The sequence below is a fragment of the Hypomesus nipponensis genome, chromosome 12 (assembly GCF_054491055.1).
Source record: "Hypomesus nipponensis isolate SF chromosome 12, ASM5449105v1, whole genome shotgun sequence".
Classification (NCBI taxonomy): domain Eukaryota; kingdom Metazoa; phylum Chordata; class Actinopteri; order Osmeriformes; family Osmeridae; genus Hypomesus; species Hypomesus nipponensis.
This window is the reverse complement of record NC_140372.1, coordinates 2,406,974-2,431,318: the sequence shown is the minus strand read 5'-3', so window position 1 is coordinate 2,431,318 and position 24,345 is coordinate 2,406,974. Positions and strand designations below refer to the sequence as shown.

The window sequence follows — 24,345 nt, the reverse complement described above, 5'->3', positions numbered from 1 at the left end:
CTCGGCCCAGACGTCATACGGCTCCTCGGCCCAGACGTCATACGGCTCCTCGGCCCAGACGTCATACGGCTCCTCAACACCACCAGCCTCATCCAGAGATACTGAAAATTCAGCGTTGACCCAGAGAGCCTGTGCTGGTGCTGGGGAACAAGCCCTGACCCACTCCTACAGAACGCATTTAGAAAAAGGTACAGTTCACTCAAAATCAAAGCATTGTGGTTGTACCCATTACCTTGATATTAGTTGGTTTCCACAGTTTAAGCTCCAATATTTGGCTACATGGTGACTGTAAACTTCCAAGTAACCATGAAGCACAGGCTAGTGGAACTCTTATTGTTGCTATCAGGGCCTAAATTATGACTTTTTCCCTGTGAAATATTCCTTTCATATTGTCACTGGCGTGCAAGAGTTCCCTGGAGTCACACTGAAAAGTTTACAGTCCATAATGCCATTGTGTTGCACAGCCAAAGTTGAACTGCAGAAGTAGAATATTTGTAAAATAATGACAAAGAAATAAAATGATTAAGATTTATTGGTGTGTTAATCTTTTTTTCATTTTTTTTTTTTTTTTTTACATACAGGCTATATACACGTTAGTGCCAGACACTCTGATGACCAGAGCAGCTGTGCGGTGGGAGTCATCTTGCAGTGCACAGGAAACATCAGTAGATACAAAAAGTTAACATCTATACTAGAACTGCAGGACCTCAATAGGAATACATCAAAACTGGTCAGACCCCTTTAAACCAGTGTCATAGTTGTGACTTGTTGTCAGGGTTCTGTAACATTTCACCCCAGAGTAGATATACAAAAAAGACACCCCACAAACAAAAAGCTTAACACAACTCCTTACACCTCCAAATAGATAGTTCACTAAAATACACGACAGTATAATTCCTCTTACACCGAGCTGTGGTTTGCTCCTTGTGAACTACGCCTTCAAGAAAAGTTTCCCCATAAAGTGTTTTTACACAGTGAAAAAGAAAATTGTTTTATACCTACCCTTACACACAGTTATTGCCTGGAATTAGCCTTCATTAGCCTCACTGTAAGCAGTGAAGGATCTATGATGATGGTAGGACGAACAGGAGGAGATGAAACTATACATGGCTGGACAGGAAGATGTCTGTCTATCCGTCCAGCCCTCCTCCCCATATTAAGCTTCACAGATCTCAGTCTCCACCACAAACTTGTTCTCGAAGTGGCGGATCTTGTGGCAGTTCAGAGCCTCGCGCTTTTGGATACCTGGAGGGTAGGAAGGAAAACCGGAAGAATCAACTGGTGTTCAGCCACACTGAATCATGTTCTGACCAGTAGAATATTAATGAACCTTCTTCGTGGTAAAGTGCAATGTGTTCATGTGTAATGTAGTTGACACTTAACTAAAGTGAAGTATAGGGAGGGGATCCAAACCTCTTAATTTGCAGTCAAATGTATCTAACCACTGAGCTGTACCCATCCCCGAAGTGTGCCACTCCTGGATTCAAAAGGCTAGGCCAGTCGTAGCAGCCTGGCCTCTACAATCTTATAATCCACATAGAACTATCTAGGTTTGGTGCATGCTTGGGAGAGACCTAAGGCCCAGATATACTGACCAGGGATGGTCTCTCTGCGCTCCAGTCTGTAGGTATCTCTTCCTTGGCAGAGGGAGTGGATGAAGAAGCCAAGCTCCTCCATGTTGTCCAGACGCTCGGTCACTATCATCTGCTCGTGGACCAGGTAGGACTGGGGCAGGTAGGTACCGGCCTGGGGCACAACACAAGATCTCATCACATCATACACACCGTGGGTGGGTCATCTGTAGGGCAGGTGGTCTAGCTGCAGGTGGTCTAGCTGCAGGTGGTCTAGCTGCAGGTGGTCTAGCTGCAGGTGGTCTAGCTGCAGGTGGTCTAGCTGCAGGTGGTCTAGTTGCAGGTGGTCTAGCTGCAGGTGGTCTAGCTGCAGGTGGTCTAGCTGCAGGTGGTCTAGCTGCAGGTGGTCTAGCTGCAGGTGGTCTAGCTGCAGGTCGTGGGGGCGTGTCCTACCTTGATGTTGACCAGCAGTTCCAGGAGGTCTTTAGGAGGCATGACGACGGAGGTGTTGAGGGAGATGACGTAGCACCTGTTCAGGTTCAGGTCCAGGTAGGCTGTCAGCCTCTGGGATGGGGAGGGAGGTTGGGAGGGGAGGTTGGGAGGGGAGGAAGAAATGTGTTATACAGGGGTGTAGGTTTGTTTTCAAACGTGGGTGAGACAGCTTTTTTTAAATAATTGAAGATGCTGGTGTTAAATCTGTTTTATCTTAAAGAAAGTGGAGGGGGACAGATGATCTGTTTTTAAAAACAGTGTGGGACATATCTGACATGGGCCATGGTACTGATATAAGATACAATCACACGTTAAAGCAAGTGTTACCACATGGTGTTTTTCTTTTTTTTACAGTAACTGAATTTTAACCAAATGGCCACTTCCTGTCATTTGGCTTGTAATGAGCGTGTGCAGGAGACCCGTCTCCAAGACTGTCGAGAGACAGGAAGTGATCTCACCCTTTGGAAGTCATGGACAATGTCCGCGGGGTCGCTGTCAGAGAAGTCGGGCACGGGCACGCTGATGAGCTCCACCTCCTGGTCCTCCAGCACGCGGATCCTCTCCTGGATGTGGCGGAGCTGGGAAGGGAGCCCCTCCTCCCCCTCGTCCTCCTGGACCATGTAGTCCTCTGCTCTGTAGTCCACGCCACAGAAGAACACATCCTGCAGGACACACGCAGAGTCACCTCTCACACACACACACACACACACACACACACACACAATCACCTCTCTCTCTCACACACACACAGGGAGTCAACTCTCACACACACACACACACAGTCACCTCTCACACACACACAGTCACCTCTCTCTCTCTCTCTCTCTCTCTCACACACGGGGAGTCACCTCTCTCACACACGGGGAGTCACCTCTCTCACACACGGGGAGTCACCTCTCTCTCACACACACACACACACACACACACACACACACACACACACACACACACACACACACACACAGGGAGTCACCTCTCACACACACACACACACAGTCATCTCTCTCTCACACACACACACAGGGAGTCACCTCTCTCACACACACACACAAACACACACACACACACAGGGAGTCACCTCTCACACACACACACACACACACACAGGGAGTCACCTCTCTCACACACGCACACACACATACAGTACACGCAAACAGGGAGTCACCACACACGCCTCACCCTCATTACGTAGGACTTGTAGAGGTAAGCTCCTACAACGACCACTCCAGACAGCATGACAGCCAGACCCAGACGCATACACCAGCACCAGGCTCTGGACTGGTGCCTCACCGGCCGGGCCTCCTCCAGGTCCTACACACACACACACACACACACACACACACACACACACACACACACACACACACACACACACACACACACACACACACACAGAGTCAGCATCTGTCCAAACTGCAAGCCATCATGTAGGTATCTTCTCCCTTCATCTCCAGCATGAACCCCGTCAGGTGGAGCATTAAGGAAACCCATGGTGTAGCCTACTCAGCCTGCCACACTGACACTCTGAAACAGTTTGGGTGGGGGTGAAGATTTGAAACAAGGGCATTAATTGAGCTGTGTGTGATGGTGAGATCTGATCTGAGTTTGAGCGGTGACAGGGTGGTCTGACTGTGACGCAAGCTGGCAGCTCAGGCAGGAAGCTGAAGGCATTAATCCCCCCACCTCCCCTACAAACCTCCATCTGTTGGCTTCTCCCTGGACTTCCACCTCCTCCTTCCTCACCCTCCTCCATCTTCACTTCCCCTTGATGAAGCAATCTGATTGCGACATCGCTCCCATTTCCACTGAACTCTCGACGGCTTTCTTTTTGGTGTTAATTCTTTCAACAGCTTGCTGTTTGAATGCAGTAGTTTTACACGTAATCTGGTGGCGGCTGGCCCTCATTCTTGTTGATTCTGATTGTCTCTGAGTCACTGAGAAACCCAAGCCTTGAGGTTACAGGAGATAAGGAGCTCTAATCTATTTTAGACCTACGAAGGCAGCAGAGAGTGATTCAGATGTTCTTATGGTCTCAATTGGATACTGCCAGTATGATTTTTTATACCCGTTGGACTCATTACTAAAACCTGATCTGTTACTTATCTTCAAGATCAACCTTTAATCACTCAAACCTCAACTCACATTCTCTTTAAGCTCTGCCCACCTCCTCACCTAGCCTGACCTCCTATTCTTGTCCTCTTGCCATCTCGTCTCCTATCCTAAATGTACCAAGGCTTCTACTCTTTGTCAGGATTATTTATACCTTCCAAGGACGCACGTATTCAGGCCGAGCATCAGTCCCCTCGTCCTTTTTTACAGAGATCTACAACATAAACATGAACCTTCCTTCATTTGAAGCAGTCTTAGGGGTGTCTATCTGGGGTGGTCATTGTCATTCTTTGACAAACTTCAATTTGGCATTTCAAAAAATAAATAACACGTACAAACTCTGGCCAGGGAGAGTCACTGTCTTCACAATTTAGCGTCCGTCTCTCATCACAAACGTTGACCTCCAGCCTACTGCTGTGGACATTTTAAAGCGTTTTCGTGCCAGATTTCATTGTTGCCATTTCGGCTTCTGCATAAAGTCCAGAGCGTCCCCAGTCACTTCCTCTTCTGCAACCGACTGATACCAAACAATCACGATTATTGTCAAGCTATCGTTTTTCCCTTGTAAACGACACTGCTCAAACAAACAGAAAGCGGAGGGTTGAAAGCAGGAGCAGGCCGGGCTGGTCAGCCATTTTCAGAATCTTGAGAAACTGGCACCAAATAATAATGTGTTCAATTAAAAGACGTGTACAAGTGGGTGTACATTTGCGAACATGCCATGATAAACGGGTTACATAACACGGACGACCAGATTATGACCACTTTGAATTATGTCGCTTTGTGATCTTGTCTGGTGGTCGCTTGCTGTTACAGAAAGCTGCTGGATGCAGTTGTCGACGTCCCAGACAACTCTTGTAAATACCAATTTTCTGCACGACATCGTTTTTTATTGCAAATGTAGCTTTGTCACGTTTGAGTTCGAACAACGTTTCTTAAATTGTTACATAATTGCATTCTTAGCGAAACGTTCCATAAATCCAATGTACATTTCCATTTAATTTAAGACAACTTACCATTTCAGTAGGAATAAGCGCCTCATCGGTGCAAGGTTTTTCAGATCCTTTTGTCCAAAGGACGAGTTAAATGTTACTTTCACCATGGTCAAAGCTCAATGTTGTCCTTGTTGCGCGTGCAGGCCTATCTCCGTAACCAACCCGTGCAGTATCTGGTAACAGTGACGCAGATAACAAACACGAACCTAGCGGTCACGAGCGGTCACAGCTAAAGCTCACATGTAAAACATAAAAACGATTCTTTTAAACTATATTGTGATCATATTCCGAAAAATGAAACCTTAAAAACATGTGTTAACTTACCTCTATTTTCCTGTAAAATGTTCCTCGTTAAACGGTTCCTGCTATGATCGACCCTGAGTAAATCGAAAGCGTTCCAAAATTCTATTTTTAAGGGTAAACAAACAAAAAAAGAATAAAAACAACAATATGAATTTCTAAGTGTCAAGCTTTTTGTTGATGGTTAACCACATAAAGTGTAAAATATCCTTTGCATAAAAAAAAAACGCTGTCTAAGAACTGGGTGGTCGTTCGTTGGCAATTACACAATTCACGTAGGTCTATAATAATCATTGCAGTTTATCCCCCCGAAAAATCTAACTGAAGTAAATAGATCAAAATTATACCACAATTTGTTGTCCATGTGCAACTTTTTGTTCTTAGTGCATCATTCACGTCTTGACGGTCAATGCCCTCTGGGAGGCAGTATAGCCTGCAGAAGTCCATAGGCCACAACAAGTGACCATGGGCAATTAAGACGTGAGTAATTACGAGGCGAGAGACATTTGAAGACAAGTGTAAACGTAGCCTTTTCCAGTCCAGCAATTCCGTTTGTGTATTGGAACTTCCAGAACGGTTTGGTCTGGAGCGGCAGAGTTCCAGAACGCGCCCAAATAGCGTGCGGAGCGCGCGGCGCTTCAGGTGTTGGAGCTGAACGGCTCCTGTCGGTCAGGACCAGGTTGTGATTCTCTCCTCACCACCCCGTAGAGACGCAGAAAGTGGTGTAAGGTATTTGACCAATTCGCTCAAAATACCGAGGGAATCCAGTCCTGTGTTACTGATTAGATTATTACAATCAAAATGGCTAATTTTTCTCTCTTCGAATTGATTGCCCATGGGACACTCCAGCCGTCCTAAGTAGGTTACTGACGAAATAATTTGTTTTGTATGGAGCCCTATTGACTCTCTAAACACCATGGACGTCGTTGATTACCGGACGGACCTCAGACTTTCGGCGGTAAAGGTCAAGTGGTTTCAAGATGTTGGCCGACAGAAGAGTTCCGGAGAAGATGACAACATTTATAAACTTGTCGATGTTCATCTCACCGGCGGGGCGCCATGGGGATTCACTCTGAGGGGGGGTCGGGAACACCGCGAGCCCCTCATCGTAACCAAGGTAATAAGGATGCTGATGTGGTTTTAAAATAATAATTAACTACATTCATACTCCTTGGACTGTGATGGATCAGTGTGTGTTTGTGTGTGTGTGCGTGCGTGCGGTTGTAGCAAATGTGTTTCGGGCATTCGCACGCACGCACGCACACACACACACACAAACACACACTGACACACACTGAGACCACTTCTTCAGTAAGCACATCATTATTTTGCTGCATAATTTGCTAAAGGCTCCGTTATGACTGTCTGCAGTCCATTCAGGATCGCTGCCGATTCCAACGAGACATGATTCTCTTTATGCTTTTGGTATTTAACACTCTCCTGCCAGATCTCACAGTCAAAGAGACCTTATGTGCTAGCTCCCGAAGAGAACTGGAGGCCCTTGCCAAGTATAATACAGTCTTCGCTGACCTCTATCTGTTGGCGTTTTTTTTTTTTTTTTCTGAGGCGAGGTGCAGCAGTGTGTTTCTCCCTCCCCTCTTGTACCAGGGACCAGGAAGGAATGTTCGGGCAGATAAGTGCGAGCCTCCGAACGCGCTGAGTTTTCCCCAGGCCCTGAGCCCGCCAACAGGGTGGACATGCAGACATTGAGACATCCAGGCTAAATTAAGGATGGGATTAGACCACATCTCCCTGAGGATAGAATGCTTTATCACTCCAAGCTGTTGATGAGTCCTATAAAACAAACGAGGTGTAATAACATCACGTCAATCGCGTCATATCAGCATATCATATTAAATAGGCCTATATATCTGAGATGTAGGCTAGCCCTACGGAGGCCACCAGCGTGGGTTTTGTAGCTTGTCATGTGATCAGGCTACATTTAAGACACTCATTATTATCATATTTCCGTGTGATGTCCGGGCCTTGTTTCCAGTGTCAGCGCTGTGACATGTCTGCATGGTCTGTGGGCAGCAGATTGGCTGTGAGAAGATTACTGACAGACGGAGGAAACATAATGTTTATCTGGAGCTGCTGACATCTTCCGCTCGTGCGAGAAGGAGGCACGTGTGATGGAATGTGCAACAAGTCTTCACTCTCAGGTTTCCAGCCTGGTGGCTAAATATTTAACGAGAGATCTCAGATTGCCTCCACATCATTGTTGTGGGCGGACTGGAACCAACATATGAGCTGGCATCTTATTCACAGACACGACAACAAAAAAATAGAGATTAAATATGACTACAGCAAACATGATTGAAGTATCATAATTAATGAGAAAATCCTAATCCAATTCTTATAAATGTGAAATGTAGATATTTCCAGTAGGCGTATTAATTTCTTTCAAAGAGCTGCAGCCATGCATGAAATGTTATTTACTCCTGCAAGGTTGGACTGAAGTGGAGTGTAGCAACGCCACAGTTCATCTGGATCACAAACTGACGTGCATCACTGTGAATATCAGTCAGAAGGTGGTCCTGTCTGTGTGTTGCAGGTGGAGGAGGGCAGCAAGGCTGCAGCAGTGAGTCTGCAGGTGGGGGATGAGATCGTCAACATCAACACCATCCCCCTCAGTGGCTCCAGGCAGGAGGCCGTCTGCCTGGTGAAGAGTTCCTACAAGAGCCTGGCGCTGGTGGTGCGGAGGTAAGACACCCTCCCCACACCCTCCCCACACCCTCCCCTCTTCTCCTGGCTTCTATTGGGGTCATCTCAAACTTGTTTTTCATTCCTCTCATCCTCCTAAAATTCAAGGAGGAAGAAGAGAAACGTGAGGAAGAACTTTGTTTTCTTTGTGTTCCTTATGATCCACAGTGTGGGTTCTGTGTGTTCTGTACGTTCTACATATTGTGTACGTTCTACAAACTGAAGCTACTCATAGAAGCGACTGTGAGCGCATTGTAGTTGTAGGATTACCAGGTGCTGGATATTACAATCCCAGAGGTGAGATTAGAGCTGTGATTGGCCGAGGTGCGGGATGACCTTTCCCCCCAGTCCAAAGGGGGGGGTGGGGGGGGTCATGTGACTCATCTCCTGGTGCTAGGCCCCTGGTGTTAGGCGCCCGCTATTATCACCGCCACGTAACAGGAAGGAGTTGAACAAGAAGGGGACGCCCTCTGTGGTGATGCGTCCGTGACTTAGCAGGGGCCATGTTTTCAGGGGGGGGGGTTACGGAGAGCCCTTCACGGCCCCAGCAGTGAAGGTCAGGCCTTGTGCTCCCATGCTGAATTTCACACGACAGAAATACCCTGGTCCATGACTCAGACGGGGGCACCCACCCAGGGCTGCCCCCGTCACACACTGGGCCCCTCTGCTCTCCTTTGCTGAGGGGTGGGGGGATGGAGGGAGGGAGGGATGGTGGAGGAAAGACAAAAGGAGCATTGTCCAGTCTTCAGCCCATCACTGCTGTTAGTCCAGGTTAGATAATGACTCTTAAACAAGACAAGGGAGGGTCTGGGGGCTTGAGGGGGCAGGACGGAGAGAGAGAGGAGAGAGAGAGAGGAGAGGGAGAGAGGGGGAGAGAGAGAGGAGAGAGAGAGAGGAGAGGGAGAGAGGGGGAGAGAGAGAGGAGAGGGAGAGAGGGGGAGAGGGGGAGAGGGGGAGAGAAAGGCAGAGAAAGGCAGAGAAAGGCAGAGAAAGGGATAGAAAGGGAGAGAAAGGGAGAGAAAGAGAGAGAGAGAGAGAGAGAGAGAGAGAGGCGGGGATTCCAACATGGCAGCATCTGAACTGGGGTCCACTTCTTCACAGTTCTGCCCTGAATCCCAAAGAGGTCTTTACTAACTCCTAGCTGCCAGCGACTGACCCTGGCATCCGCCTGTTAGACAGAGCTACAGTCACACTCCTGAAGGCTGTTCTTCTAACCCTACAACACTGGTTTCAACATACTATAGCTTTTGGGAGTTGTTTTCATAAAGGACCTTTAGTCCTGGTCACAGTCCTCCATGGTTCATGGATCATCTGCCTGAGCCTCACATACAGTACGGACTCATGGATGACGTGCAGGAGCTGGGGAATGACAGCATGATGGTCAGGGCAGGACAAATGGGCTTCAGTCTCTGTTTGTTGTGCGAGTGCACACTGTCACACAATGGGGGCTTGTGGGCTGGGCATTGTCAGGGAGATGCAAGCTAGCCAGCAGTGGGTCATGTTGACTACTTTGTTAGGATTCCAGTTGTCTGGTCTGGTCTGTCCTGGTCTGGTCCGTCCTGGTTTTAGACTGGTCTGTCCTGTCCTGGACTGGTTTTAGTCTGGTCTGGTCTGTCCTGGTCTGGTCTGTCCTGGTTTTAGACAGGTCTGGTCTGGTCAGTCCTGGTTTTAGACTGGTCTGGTCTGGTCAGTCCTGGTTTTAGACTGGTCTGGTCTAGCCTGGTCTGGTCTAGCCTGGTCTGGTGTAGCTTGGTCTGTTCCAGGGGCGGATCTAGATTTTTTCATTCGGGGTGGCAATGGGGTGGCAGAAGGAAGTTGTTGGGTGGCCTCCTGGAGGCGAATCAAAACCCAGAGTAGGGGGGTACAGTACTTCCTGTGGTAAATGATTAGGCTAGAACATTGTAGTTTAATTAAACAGAAACATTAATATTATTTATTGAAATGTTCTGTAATGTACAAATAATATTTTTTTTATGTGAAGATTGAGGTTCATGTTGTTTAATTGTAACTTGTTTCACTACATGCTCTTATTGTTCTTCCTTTTGGGACTATTTTTTCACAATGAATGCTTCATGTTTTGGCTACCCGCAATGTTTGGGGCTATCTCGTTGTTATGATCAGAGACCTATGCACTTTTGTTCTAAGAGACCTAAGCTCTCTCTTGGAAGTCGCTATGGATAAAAACACCTTCTAAATGCATTTTTTTTTTTTTATTAAAAATTTGGGATGGCAGTATTTTTTTATTGGGGTGGCAGCTGCCACCCCTTGCCACCCCTTAGATCTGCCACTGGTCTGGTGTAGCCTGGTCTGGTGTAGCCTGGTCTGGTGTAGCCTGGTCTGGTGGAGCCTGGTCTGGTGGAGCCTGGTCTGTTCTAGCCTGGTCTGGTGTAGCCTGGTCTGGTGTAGCCTGGTCTGGTGTAGCCTGGTCTGTTCTAGCCTGGTCTGGTGTAGCCTGGTCTGTTCTAGCCTGGTCTGGTGTAGCCTGGTCTGGTGTAGCCTGGTCTGTTCTAGCCTGGTCTGGTGTAGCCTGGTCTGGTGTAGCCTGGTCTGGTGTAGCCTGGTCTGGTGTAGCCTGGTCTGGTGGAGCCTGGTCTGGTGTAGCCTGGTCTGGTGTAGCCTGGTCTGGTGTAGCCTGGTCTGGTGTAGCCTCATAACAAACTGAGGTGGTAGATTCAGGATGTTTGTATGTGACACATCAGACCTCTCCTGAGGAGAAGAACATTAATGCCTGAATCCAATTACAGCCACGGCTCAGCTCAGAGCAGGCGCAGAGTAAACAAGACGAAACGGTGGGCAGCTTTAATCCTAACTTCACCTTCTGTTAAGACTTCCAAGTGAACAAAGACATTTTTATTCTTTATTCTGGCTAAGTACTACAGCATTCTCAGGCATTCCCAAGGCCTTAAAGGATTTAGTAAGTAAGAATTGTTGCTTCTTTTTTGCATGTGTTGCAGATTTATGTCCCCTCCCCTCTCCCCCTCCTCCCCTCTCCCCCCTCCCCCCCACCTCTCCTCCCCCTGCAATGCTCAGTGGAATGTTCTGTGTTGCCTAGGTGAGTTCACAGTGCTCTCTGAGATAGGCTGTCTCTCCAGCCTGCATTGTTGTCATGAACGTTGGGATAGCAGTTGGGTTCTGCTGTTGACAGTCGCACTAGAAGAGGTTTTGGGTCCTGAAGATGAAGTTGTCTTCCTTGACTGAGTGAATGAAACTTTATTGACAACATTTCAGGTAAACCCTCTCCTCTCCATGTTCCTTCCTGTTTTTAAATGTTGGAATTTATAGCCTAATAACTTTCTAGGGATTATATCCCATTATATTATGTACAATTGTTTGTGGTTTATAAGAAAGTTCAGGTATTTCTGTTTGTATTATACATGGGTTAGATTGTGGAGTCTGATTTATAGTTTTTATTTTAGGAATATGCTTTTTTTTTTTATAGATTAGATTTTTTTTTTTTGCACCACTAATTTTTGTTTGAGAAAAGTGTTACTTTTAATCTTAAATCTTATTGTTGTGTGACTGTAAGTGAATGTGTGTGTGTGCATGAGTGTGTGTGTGTGTCTTGTAATTGATCCAGCAGGTTTGAGCAGAGGCCAAAACACGTGAATTAGAAGCAGCTAAAAATGTGAATTAGAAGCAGCTAAGGAGAGCTGACCTTCCCTAGCAGCGTGCTTCATTAGCACCCAGGGTTGTGATGGTACCACTTGACTACATGATAAATCTGTGGGATCGAAGCAGAACTTGGCTGTCATATGTACCCTTCCTGTACCCACTCAGAACCTGTGTTCCAGGCTGTGTCTCTGCCTGCACAGGTTAGAGAGGGCTGTGTTTGTCTATAGAGGGCTGTACCTGTCTATAGAGGGCTGTACCTGTCTATAAAGGTCTGTACCTGTCTATAGAGGGCTGTGTCTGTCCTTATAGAGGGGTGTGTCTGTCTATAGAGGGCTGTGCCTGTCTATAGAGGGCTGTACCTGTCTATAGAGGGCTGTGTTTATCCTTATAGAGGGCTGTGTCTGTCCTTAGAGGGGTGTGTCTGTCTATAGAGGGCTGTGCCTGTTTACAAAGGGCTGTGCCTGTCTATAGAGGGATGTGCCCGTTTACAAAGGGCTGTGTCTGTTTATAGAGGGCTGTGCCTGTGTATAAAGGGCTGTACCTGTCTATAGAGGGCTGTGTCTGTGCTGTGCCCTGGGTAGAGTGGGCTGTGTCTGTGCCCAGGGTAGAGAGGGCTGTCTCTGTGTCTGTTCCCAGCTAACAGAGAGCCGTGTGGAGCGAGCCAGTCAGATGTCGAGGGTCTCTCTCTCAGAGAGTTTGATAAGCCCCCGCTGTGATGACGCCGGCACTTTCTATTGTGCTTCCCGCTCCAGCCTCCTATTCACAGCTAGCGTGTGGCTCGGGGGGCTGCACCGCTGGCTGGCTGCTCCTCTGCTGAATCACCAGCTTGTCTGACAGACCCACCTAGGCCCGGCCTAAACACCCGACCACTCGCTGCTGAACTGGGGGTGACAATGTGTCAGTAGCATTGAGGGTGTTGGAGCAGGGTCTGGGCTATTGTGCTGTGATCCGTGGTTTCTAAGGGCTGGTTGTGTTTTGCTTGCGTGCAGCCAGTCCTCTGTCAGTGCTGGAATGCAGAGTGGAGGGAGTGTCTGGTCATCCGGTCTCTGGTTCAGACCTAAACAATCTGAATGTGCCCTTCTTCTGTCCTGTCAAGATACTCTGAGTCCTGACAAACATCAGCCCAACCAGGAGGTCAGACTTCTGTCTCAGGGAGGGGGGGGGGGATAGACAGAGAAGAGAAAGAGAGAGGGAAAGAGTATGCATGTAAAGCAGAGAGAGAGGGGTTGATAGTGATGGAGACAGTCTAGAGACCTTCTAGAAAGTATCACAAGCCTTATAGTTTTCTCAAGAATTGATCAAGCTGGCATTTATCAAGGTAAAATGTTTCAAGCTAGCATTTTTCAATGCACTTCTGGTTGTAAACCTGTTTAATCTGTCTATCAGAGACATGTGGTGAAGAGGGGTTTCACTTGTCAAAGGCTTCTCACTTCCAGACAGACAGTGTCACAGATCTGACACCCCATGTTGAGGTGAGCAATATTACTTATTCAGCAATAGTAGTAGGTCAACACCTGTTAGCCAATAAGAGAGGCCCAAACACTAGATTAACACAAGGGCACCACAACGACTCCACCTCCTCCTTGTAAATCTCCCATAATCCCCTGAGGAAATCCCCTGACTGGTCCCACAGGGAGGGAGGGAAGCAGGGAGTGAGGCAGGCAGGGAGGGAGGCAGGGAGGGGGGGAGGTAGGCAGGGAGGGAGGGAAGGGGGGAGGGAGGGAGGGAGGGGAAGAAAGGACAATGCGGAGGAGTGTTCAGAAAACAACACACTCTCACCACCATCACCCCCCCCCCCCCCCCCGGTAAATTCGTTCTCATTTTAATATTCAGCTGCTTGAGATTTGCCATCACTGTCTTCTCTCCTCTCTGCAACTATGTGCCAAGGAATAGATTCACAATTCTCTACAAGTTAGGAGTTGCTTTAAAGGTTTGCAGTTTGAAAGATGTGATGTTGTGTTGTCGTCTCCCACACCTGCTGAGGACAGCTTCACTACAATGGGGTCAGCTTTGCTACAGTTTCATGTTTGTTTTCTTACACGTTATTTTAGCTGAAACCAGAGCCTTTTTCTGAAACCCTCCCTCTCTCCTCCCCCCCCCCACCAGAGAAACCTCATCCTCCCTCTACCTCCTCCCCCTCCCCCGTGGAGAGACCTTCCCTGCCCCCCCCCCCCTCCCCCCTGAAGAGTATCTCTGACAGGCCAGCTGGTGTCTCTGACTGTAAAGGCTCATGGCTACAATGGCCATTTGCATTTCCATTGTCAGCAATGTTAGTGCTGCAGCATAACACCGGGACAACTACTGAGAAGGGGGAGGGAGGGAGTGAGGGATGAAGGAGGGAGGGAGGCATGAGGGGGGGGAGGGAGGGATGAAGGAGGGAGGGAGGCATGAGGGGGGGAGGGAGGGATGAGGGGGGGAGGGGAGACAGATAGACACACTCCCTAAACGTCCCAGCTCGAGTATAAGAGTGCTTCTTACATGACTCTCTGGTGGCTGTGCTTGACTCCCAACATTGGGTCTGTGCCTCCTGGGAGATGGCCAGCTTTGATGTGACTCACAGCTTTGATATGACTCACAGCTTTGATATGACTCACAGCTTTGATGTGACTCACAGCTTTGATATGACTCACAGCTTTGATATGACTCACAGCTTTGATATGACTCACAGCTTTGATATGACTCACTCCAGGCTGCGTTTGGGCTTTGCCAAGCCAAATACCGCCCTGCATTCCTGTGGTGGAAGAATGTGCAGTTGTTGCTGTGGGCTGGTGAGGTTTGGGAGGCCCTGGACCTCCCTTTGCTCTCCACAGCCCCGTCCCATGGGGTATGCAGGTGATAGAACTAAGCTCAACATGATGGGATAGTTACAGGGATAAGGGATGGGTTTATGAGCATTTGACTACAAATCTAGAGGTTATTCTGCAGGTTATTTCCTTTGGACAGTGGATAAATAGACCGTTGGCCGGTCAGGTGTGGTTGAGAATGGTATATCTGTCCTCATTTAATGTCTATGATACATTAATGATGTTCCTTCTGGTTCTGGGCTAGAATGATTGTTCACTAACAGCTACCCTGTTGCTGCAGGAATATGAAAATGGTGGATATTGTATCGCAGACAATGCCATCAGAAAGTGACGTGAATGTGGCCAGGAACTTTCTCACGAAGATTTTACGAAGTTCTATGAGGTATTGTGTGCCAGGAATTGCCCAGTGCAGTAGGCTAGTCTAGCTGTGTCGGATCTAGCTTTCCGACACTGGATCCCCTCTCTAAATTCCCCATTCCCAGATCCTAACTCCGTCTCAGTGTGGTGGTATGGTAGTCGTAGTCTACTGCTGTGATACACACACTTTAGTTTATCCATAACAAATTCTGAATGAAATCTAATCCAGATTGTATTCTACATGCTTCAGGAAGAATCGCTTCAAGGGGTACGTAGCCTACGGCCTAACTGTCGAGTGACCTTTGAATTTTTTTGGGGAGAAAAACCCTGATGTTGTTTTATTAATTTGTTGGGAGTGCGTGTTTGAACAATGGATACAGTTTAGCTTCGTATAGTTTCATTCGCTTTCTTGTGTTCCGTGTGCAGGAGTGATGAACCAGTATCACGGCCTCATTCCTGGCACTCAGCCAAGTTGACGGAAGACCAACCAGAGCCCTCTGACCAGAGCCCGACCGGCCCCGCCCCCACGCCCGAGCCAGTGTGGCAGCTGAAACATGAGGCGAGGTGAGCTGTTCGTCTGAAACATGAGGCGAGGTGAGCTGTTCGTCTGAAACATGAGGCTAGGAGAGCTGTTTGTCTGAAACATGAGGCTAGGAGAGCTGTTCGTCTGAAACATGAGGCGAGGTGAGCTGTTCGTCTGAAACATGAGGCTAGGAGAGCTGTTTGTCTGAAACATGAGGCTAGGTGAGCTGTTCGTCTGAAACATGAGGCTAGGAGAGCTGTTTGTCTGAAACATGAGGCTAGGAGAGCTGTTCGTCTGAAACATGAGGCGAGGTGAGCTGTTCGTCTGAAACATGAGGCTAGGAGAGCTGTTTGTCTGAAACATGAGGCTAGGTGAGCTGTTCGTCTGAAACATGAGGCTAGGAGAGCTGTTCGTCTGAGAACCGTCCGCAAAGCCGCCACATCACATCCAAACTCAAATTATTTGTAGAATTTCATAGATTTCCATCTCATGTTATCTTAATAGTAAGGTTTGATGTCACATTCGCGTTACCCCAATACTCAAAACATTACCTTCAGATGGTTTTGGTTTGCAATTCGTTGCTAGTGTGGAAACGATCGACGAGATACCAAAATACTGAACCTTTCTTGACTTATGGCAACAATGTACATCAGAACCTTGATCATGTGCTGTACTTCCTACACGCGTGTGTGCTGTGTGTGTGTGTGTGTCCAGGCCCGGCCCCAGGTCTGGAGATCCCGCCAACCTGCGCCAGCTATCCAGCCAGTTTAGCTCTGTGAGCAACATGGAGAGACTGGATCGCCCCTCCCCCCCCAGGCCCAGCAGCCCGACGCCCGGCAAGAGAGACTCCAGCTTCAGCTGTTTCTCTGCCACCTCCAGCCCCCCGGACCCGCCCCCACCCAGCGCCAACAGTTCCAGCACAGAGAACATCTTCTACAAGGGGCTCCAGAACGAGGCGACCAGGCCGGGAGAGCGGCCCAGGTTCCTGCAGCTGCCCCTGGGGAACGGAGGCTGGGAGAGCCCCAGAGCTGAGGACCAGCCTGGGTCTCGTTTCTCCAGCTCGGGCCGGTCCAACATAGGTCCCGTGTGGCACATTCCAGAGAGGAGGAAAACCTCCCCTTCCTCATCCTCCTCCTCTTCCTCGCCACCCCCGCCCCCTCCTCTACGCAGCGACAGTTTTGCTGCCACCAAGGTCTTCCCCTACCCCGAGGGCCCGGGTGTGTATGCCCACTCCAAGCTCCAGGGCAGGAGTATGGACCGGCTGTCGGACACCCACAGGGGCCTCCCCGGCCCCCATCTGGAGGAACCCTCGGAGGCCCGACGCACTTACAACCCCCCCCAGAAGGACTTCCTCCACCCCAGCGCAGCAGCTGAAGACCGCAAACACGACCATCTCAACCCCAAAAAGATGTTCTCCCAGTCCAGCCTAGACGTGAGGCAGAGCCCGTCGCCCTTCGCCCAGCCTCCCCACCACCAGAGGCAGTACAGCGACGAGAGCACCTTCTACCTGCACACCAGGGTGGCCCCTCCGGCCAAGCCCCAGAGTGTGGGTAGTTACTACCGCAGCCTCCAGGACCTCCCCACCAACAGCCCCGGCCAGGCCAGGACCTCCACAGCCTCCCTGTCCACCTCCACCATCGACCAGTACCCAGACCTCGGGGGCCACATCAGGTACTACTGCATCACAGCCAAGCATCCAGGGCACCAGGAAGAGACCCCAGCCTGGCAGGCCAAGGCAAACGGAGGAGGAGGGGGCTGGAGGATGAGCGCAGAATCAAACCAACGCCTCGGTCACAACGACAAGAGTTCCTCCAGCTCGCAGACGGGCGGGAAGATCAGGTACTCTCCGCCTCAACCTCCGCCACCTCACGCCGACGGCAGGGAGCACAACGGACAGTTCAGACCAGCCAATGGGCACGCAATCTCAGGCCTGTCCTCCAACGGCAAACCCAGCTCGGAGGAGAAGGCGGGTCCGAGGAAGGGGCTCGGTGTGGAGACCCAAGGGAGAAAGTCGTCTCCCAGCGAGGCCAAGGTGAACCCGCCCAGGGACCTTCCGCAGGACCCCTGGCTGGTGCAGGAGGACCGGAGGTTCTGCCCCCAGAAGACCCCTCTGCTCCACAGCCTGGTCCAGGAGGGCAGGAGCCTGGTGGAGAGACCGCTGCCGCCGCCGCCGCCCGCTGGCGAAGCCCCCACTGAGCCCCCGACCGGCAAACTGGCCAGGCGCAGCGACCGCTACGCCACCACCCTCCGCAACGAGATCCAGCTGAAGAGAGCCCAGCTGCAGAAGAGCCGGAGCGCGGCCACCCTGAGCTGCTCCGAGCGGGCGGAGGAGAAGACCTCCACCTCCTCCTCCTCAGAGGGCTCCTTCTCCACCTCCTACAAGGACCACCTGAAGGAGGCCCAGGCCAGGGTCCTCCAGGCCACCTCCTTCAGGAGGAGAGACCTGGAGCCCCCCGGAGCTGAGCCCCCCGCGGGGAAGCAAGCCTCCAGCAACGGCCACGTGACTCGCATCGGCGGCCGGAAACGTTTCCCCCTGAACAAGAGGATGCACTCTTTCTCTGAGCCGGACCAGATCAACAAGGTCGGGATGGACGGCGGCCCTCAGATCCAGACCCCAGGCTCCTTCGTAGACCGACAGAAGTTCTTCGAGACGACGTCGGCACAGCCGGCCTTCTCCAGACCGCCACCGAAGCCCGGCCAGCAGGGCTCCGGCAGCGCCGGCGCGGTGGAGCCAGGAGAGGGCAGAGGTCGAGGGAGAACCCTGTCAGGGGAGCCCCTGGAGGGCGGGAGGCTGGCTCATGTTGGGGAGCCTTCCTCCTGGCTCCACCCCCAGGGCCCAGACCCAGGCCCCCTCAGCCCCCGCAGAAGGCAGGCCCTGCTGGACCAGCAGAGGCTGGGAACATTCACAGAGTACCAGGCCACCTGGGGCATGCAGAGGAAGAGCTCGGACACCTGGACACACGGAAGGTACCACTCTGCTGAGAACATTCTGGACCCTGAGGTCGAGGAGAAATCTGTCTGTGTGCACGAGAGGTCCCGCTCCTCACCTTCTGCGGACTTTCATGGACAGGTAAGGCTGTCCATCCATCCATCCATCTATCCATCCACTCATCCATCCATCCATCCGCCAGTCCATTAGTTCATCCATTCATCAATCTATTTCTCCATTCCTCTCTCCTGAAACCACTCCCCCAGCAGTAAATGTGTTGTTCCCCTCCAGAACCCTCCTGTTCCCTGGAGAGAAGCAGCAGACCAGTCCTCCCTGGAACACAGACGTGACCATCCCTGCTGCCCCCACAGGTATCTCATCCACATCAGTCATATGATCATAATAATGATAATAACATATTGTCAGGAGACGGTCTCAACCACATCAATACCCAGGGGGGATTTGAGCCCAGGACCTCTTGATCTGCAGTCAAATGGTCTACCACTGAGCTAAACACCCACCCTCACCCCCCCCCCCTCCACCCACCCACCCCCTCACCCCCCCTCCACCCACCCACCCCTCCCCCATCCCTCAGCAGACCTCGGGTCCTGTTTCAGGTGTTTTCATGGATTCTCTCCAGGCTCCATGTGCCATGACAGACTGACAGGTCTATCATGTTGACAGGTCTCATATAGAAAGATCTCTATCTTAAGTGGAAAGTAAGTCTGGCATTAACAAGGGCTTGGGAACAATGTGTGGTGAGTTGTGGAGGGAGGGGGGAGGGGGCATGGCTCAGGTGATCAGCACTGAGGAGGACCCACCCACGCCCAGCTTAGACTACAGGTCTCATGTTACCTGATCCTCCTACTGGCTCCCCCACACACACCCACACACACACCCACACACACACCCACAAACACACACACACACACGCACACACACAAATGCATGACACACACACGCACATCTACACAAAATAACATGCAAACACACACATGTGCAGACACATACAGACACATATATATATATATATATATATATATATATATCATATCAACTTTTAGTTTTGTTTCTTAGGTTTGGGATTATGGGAGTGATTTTGTGGTTTTAGCTCAGTGGTAGAGCTTCTGATCGCCGATCAAGATGTCCCAAGTTAAAATCCCCACAACCAGTACGACCAAAGCATCTGCTAAATGAACACATCATTAACAGAGTTGTTCTGGTTGTTCTTCATGGACAGAGAGACCAGTGAGTGCGGAGGGGGAGAGAGACCAGCACGGTCTCCCCAGATCCCTCCCTTGTCTCCTCCCTGGAGAGACTCCCGTTCCAGACAGGTCACCACATCCCCTCCCCCGACCACGCGCTCCAGCCAGGCCCCGGAGACCACGCCCCCACGCTCCCCCCAAACCCCCACAACCACATCCCCAGCCCTGCGTCCGAGTCTCCAGCCAGCCAGCCTCCCAAGAGCCTCCCCCTGCCACAGAGGCTGCACGTGGGCCTGGAAACCACAGCCTCCTCCCTGGAATTCCTGCCTGACGCACAGGCTCATCCAGGGCTCCGGTCCAGCCACCCTGGCACCCAGCTGGATCCTGCCCCAGCCAGGGGCTCCTCTCTGGGCTCCGCCCTGGCTCCCGCTCCCTGCCCTGGGAGGGGCTCTGGTCTGGAAGCGGGGAGACGGCCAGAGGAGGAGGAGACGGCGGAGGAAGAGGAGGGGCAGAGAAGAGCTACAGAGCCACCGCCCTCCTCTTCCTCCTTCACTCATCTCTCCTCCAAGCCTGCGACACACACGCTGAGAGCTCCCTCGTCAGACGGGGCGCGTTCCCCCTCGCCGCACGCCGCTCCCCCAAGCGAGGCTACTCTGACGCTGGCGGACAAGGCTTCGCTCTCCGTGCAGAATGACACTCAGACCAGGTAAGCAGCTTAGCTCTGTTTGTGCCGGCTCCTCCTTGCACCACAGTCACGTACAGCTGTGGCCTCCGTTGTCCTGCAAGGTCTACCAGTATTCACTCTGCTTCACTTCCCTCTACAGGGTGTCATTAAGAGAGAACTTCCTCTGTCTGGTGGTTACATCTTACATTAGTTTTTTTTTTATCAGATTTTGCTCTGCTGTGAAACAGGCGTTACCGTGGTGTCATGGCTAGCCGGGCTGTTGAGCCTGGAAAAGAGGGCTGTAATTTTATTCTGTCTTATGACTGCCCTTTAATTAGTCTGGATCGATGACGAGATCTTTCCACTGGAAGGACGGAGCAGGACTTAGAGCAAGCCTCGAGCCTGACACACAGATCCCCCTAAACTAGACAAAGCCTCGCAGAATTAGTGGGGAATTAAGGAGGATGTAATTACTGGGTAGAGTATGATGGTTCATGTTTTGTTGTTTTTCTGTGTGTCTTTTCCTGTGGTGTCCAGGCCAGCCTGCAGGATAGAGAGTGTGATGGAGTCGTCTGGTCCTGGGAAGAAGTTTCCGGTGAAGGTTGTCCACGCTGAAAGCAGCGAGGAGAGAGAGGGTCACCGGTCTCTGCTCCAGGGTCCTCAGGGGGGCCCAGAAGGTGTCTGCCCCCGGAGATCACCCTAGGCCCCCTGGACCTCCACAATCCTCTCCCCACCCCCACCCCAGCTCCCATGCCCTGGTCTGTGCCTTCACACGCCCCCTCAGCACACCAGATCCCAGCCCTGCTAAGGAGACCCTGTCTTGGGCCACAGACGAGGGCCAGAATCACAACCAGGACCAGGACCAGGGGCCTTCTCCGCCTGCCGCCCTCCCTCCGTGCGTCACCGTCCTGGGCCGGCGCTGCGAGGAGGACCTGAAGAGAGAGGAGCTGGCCCGGGACATCATGGGCAAGGATCGCTCCCTGGCTGACGTCCTGGACCAGAGCAGGAGGAGGACCACCATGGACCTGATGGAGGGTATCTTCCCCCAGGGGCCTCACCTCTTGCAGGGGACTCACCAGCGTAGGAAGAGCGCCCCCAAGCAGACCTCTCACAGGGCCGCAGACAACAGGTGACAAGACAATGGATTACATCATCATTATATTGATTACATTATTATATATAGCAGGGTGGGGGGGGGGGGGGGAACCTTTGTATTTTTTGATCTGTAGTTCAATTCTCATCCCCTGAGCCATACCCCCCCCCACCATCCACACAGCCAGATTCAGAACTCTGCTTATTTCTTTGTTGCCCTCTGGTGGGGAAAACCTGAACTGCAGCGTTGCTCTGACACTTTCAGAAGACTCATCAATACTGACCCATCTCCTCCATCTTTCTGTCTCTCTTTCTTTCTCTAACTCTCAACCTCACCCTCCCTCTGGCACCCTCCCTCCCCCTCTCCCTCCCTCTCGTCCCCCAGGGATGAGGAGGAGGGTCTGGGTGTGTCTGCCTCCGTCTCCCTGGTCCCCAGCTCCTCCTACTACAGCACGTCTGCTCCCAAGGCGGAGCTCCTCATCAAGATGAAGGGCATGCAGGAGCAGATGCAGGAGCCGGACCAGGAGGACGAGGAGGAGGAGGCTAACCTGGCCAGCAAGAAGGTAGCCGCCGTTAGCTTAGCATCAGTGCTAGATTCCTCACGGTAGACCTCCCTCCCTCCTTCAAAAGGTTGAAAAAATATTTTGGAACAAAAACTTTTGAAAAGTTAAAAAGACATTTTTAAAGGAATATTTTATTTTAAATGAAAAAATTGCATCATTGATGAGTACTTCGTGAAGACTGTATCATATACTCCACTGTAAAAAAATATATATTTTTGAAAAAAGTTTTGAAGGTTGAACAAATGTATTATATTTAAATATATTTTTAAAGTTTACCTATGCCCCTCCCCCTGACCACGACCTATGCCCCTCCCCCTGACCACTACCTATGCCCCTCCCCCTGACCACTATCTATGCCCCTCCCCCTGACCACGACCTATACCCCTCCCCCTGACCACTACCTATACCCCTCCCCCTGCAGCAGGAGCTGATTGACAGCCTGAGCAGGAAGCTGCAGGTGCTGCGCGAGGCACGGGAGAGCGTGCAGGAGGACGTGCTGGACAACAACGCACTGGGCCGCGAGGTGGAGGCCACCGTGCAGCAAGCCTGCAGGCCCAACCAGCTGGACAAGTTCCGCATGTTCGTTGGCGACCTGGACAAGGTGGTCAGCCTGCTGCTGTCGCTGTCGGGCCGGCTGGCCCGCGTGGAGAATGCCCTCAACAGCCTGGAGCAGGACGCCCCCGCTGAGGAGAAGGTGGGATGGGGGGAGGGACGGAGGGGGGAGGGAGGGAGGGTTAGTAGGAGCTGGGCTGGGGAGAACATGGAGATTTGGTGTTTTTTTCTGGCTTTTTCTCTAACACCCTCCCTCCCTCGTTCAGCGCACTCTGATGGAGAAGAGGAAGCTGCTGATTCGCCAGCATGAGGACGCCAAGGAGCTGAAGGAGAACCTGGACCGGCGGGAGGGCGTGGTCTACTGCATCATGGCTGCCCATCTCTCTCAGGAGAGCCTGGACGACTACCAGCACTTCGTCAAGATGAAGTCGGCCCTCATCATCGAGCAGCGCAAGCTGGAGGACAAGATCAAGCTGGGCGAGGAGCAGCTCAAGGGTCTGACTGACAGTCTGCCTCTGGAGCAGAGGATGCTGTTCTGAACCTCCACAGCCTGCAACACACTGGAGTGTCCACTAGGAGGCGTCTGGGACCTGCACAGCACTGGACTGTCCACTAGGGGGGCGTCTGGGACCTGCACAGCACTAGACTGTCCACTAGGGGGCGTCTGGGACCTGCACAGCACTAGACTGTCCACTAGGGGGCGTCTGGGACCTGCACAGCACTGGACTGTCCACTAGGGGGCGTCTGGGACCTGCAAAGCACTGGTCTGACCACTAAGGGGACTGGCTCTGTGGCATCGCAACAGTGGAGCAGTTGCTGTTTAAGCTGACCGACTGTTGAAACTAGTTGAGAGAATGTGTGTGTGTGTGTGTGTCTGTGTGCGTGTGCGTGTGTGTGTATCATGTTGTGTGTGTTTGAATGATTCTCTGGAAAGTCCAGGGCTTTGCTTGAGGTCGACTGTCTGTTTTATATCATTCATGTGTTAAATAACAGGATATGTTTTTAGTAATTTATTGTAGACTTTTTAATATTTCCAGAACATTTGAAAGGGCCTATGATGCACCGTCATACACTAACATACTCAACACACACTCGGTTAACTGAAACACAGCTGTATTTATTTTCTTGTCAAGGTTTTGTGAAAACATAATCTGTTTTCTTGGATTTCAAGATGTCCTGGTTTTGATCAGCAGTCAGAAATGTGATTAAACATAGTTACATATTGGATAACTTGTATATATTTATAAACACACACACCCTTAGACCATGACAAAGCAACATTTGTGTTACCTCACCTTTATTTCTGCCCTGACGAAATCCCTTTTCTATTTCTGTCTTTGTAAAGGGATTGATTTTCTGTCTGTTGTCATAAATGAGCTTAAAGGTCATTGTACAGAAGAAATGGCCTTGAGAGCCATATTGCGAGTTAGCAGCACTTTAGCCCTGAATGTCCCCCTGGACAGAGCCCTGTACCTACACCAACCTGTGCCTGGGCACAACAGACTAGTATGGAAAGGTGCACTTGTACTGCGTTACGGTGTAAACACATACACATACACACAGTGTATTCTCATCCATTTGAACTTGATTCGAAATTAATAAAAAATAATAAAAAAAAGGTTTCTTGAAAAGCAAGAGAGACTCTTCTTGTGCGTTTGAACCTGCCTCTTACAGAAACCTCGGCCCAGCGGGTCCGGACAGGTCTGCAGTGAGTGAGAGACGTGTCAGAAACCTCAGGAACTCAGAGACGACGACTCAGTTCATCCTCCAGTCTTCCTCATCGGATGTTAATGGGAGGAGTCCCTAAGAAGTCCTTTATGGAGCATGTGACCTACTGGAAATAATGTATCAACCCTTCCTGCCTGCTCGCTCGC

At 50.8% G+C, this 24,345-nt stretch overlaps 1 protein-coding gene and 1 pseudogene across 2 annotated transcripts; one reads left to right on the top strand and one right to left on the bottom strand.

Annotated features, from left to right (window-relative positions):
* Positions 1-514: 514 nt before the first annotated feature.
* Positions 515-5,901, bottom strand: LOC146260646 (integral membrane protein 2B-like; annotated as a pseudogene). The gene is made up of 8 exons (XR_014724743.1): positions 5,815-5,901; positions 5,492-5,572; positions 5,189-5,340; positions 3,243-3,374; positions 2,522-2,725; positions 2,025-2,135; positions 1,596-1,746; positions 515-1,245 (listed from the first exon to the last, which is right to left on the bottom strand). The product of XR_014724743.1 is annotated as an integral membrane protein 2B-like (transcript).
* Positions 5,902-5,923: 22 nt separating this feature from the next.
* LOC146260645 (protein Shroom2-like) lies at positions 5,924-24,106 on the top strand. Its single transcript, XM_084667895.1, is given in 12 exon segments — positions 5,924-6,584; positions 8,022-8,170; positions 15,370-15,507; positions 16,181-18,536; positions 18,687-18,766; positions 19,636-19,765; positions 19,768-20,306; positions 20,802-20,951; positions 20,953-21,393; positions 21,742-21,919; positions 22,341-22,613; positions 22,738-24,106. Coding segments are annotated over 12 exon segments (4,908 nt in total). The 5' UTR covers positions 5,924-6,383; the 3' UTR covers positions 23,011-24,106.
* The last annotated feature ends 239 nt before the right edge of the window (positions 24,107-24,345 follow it).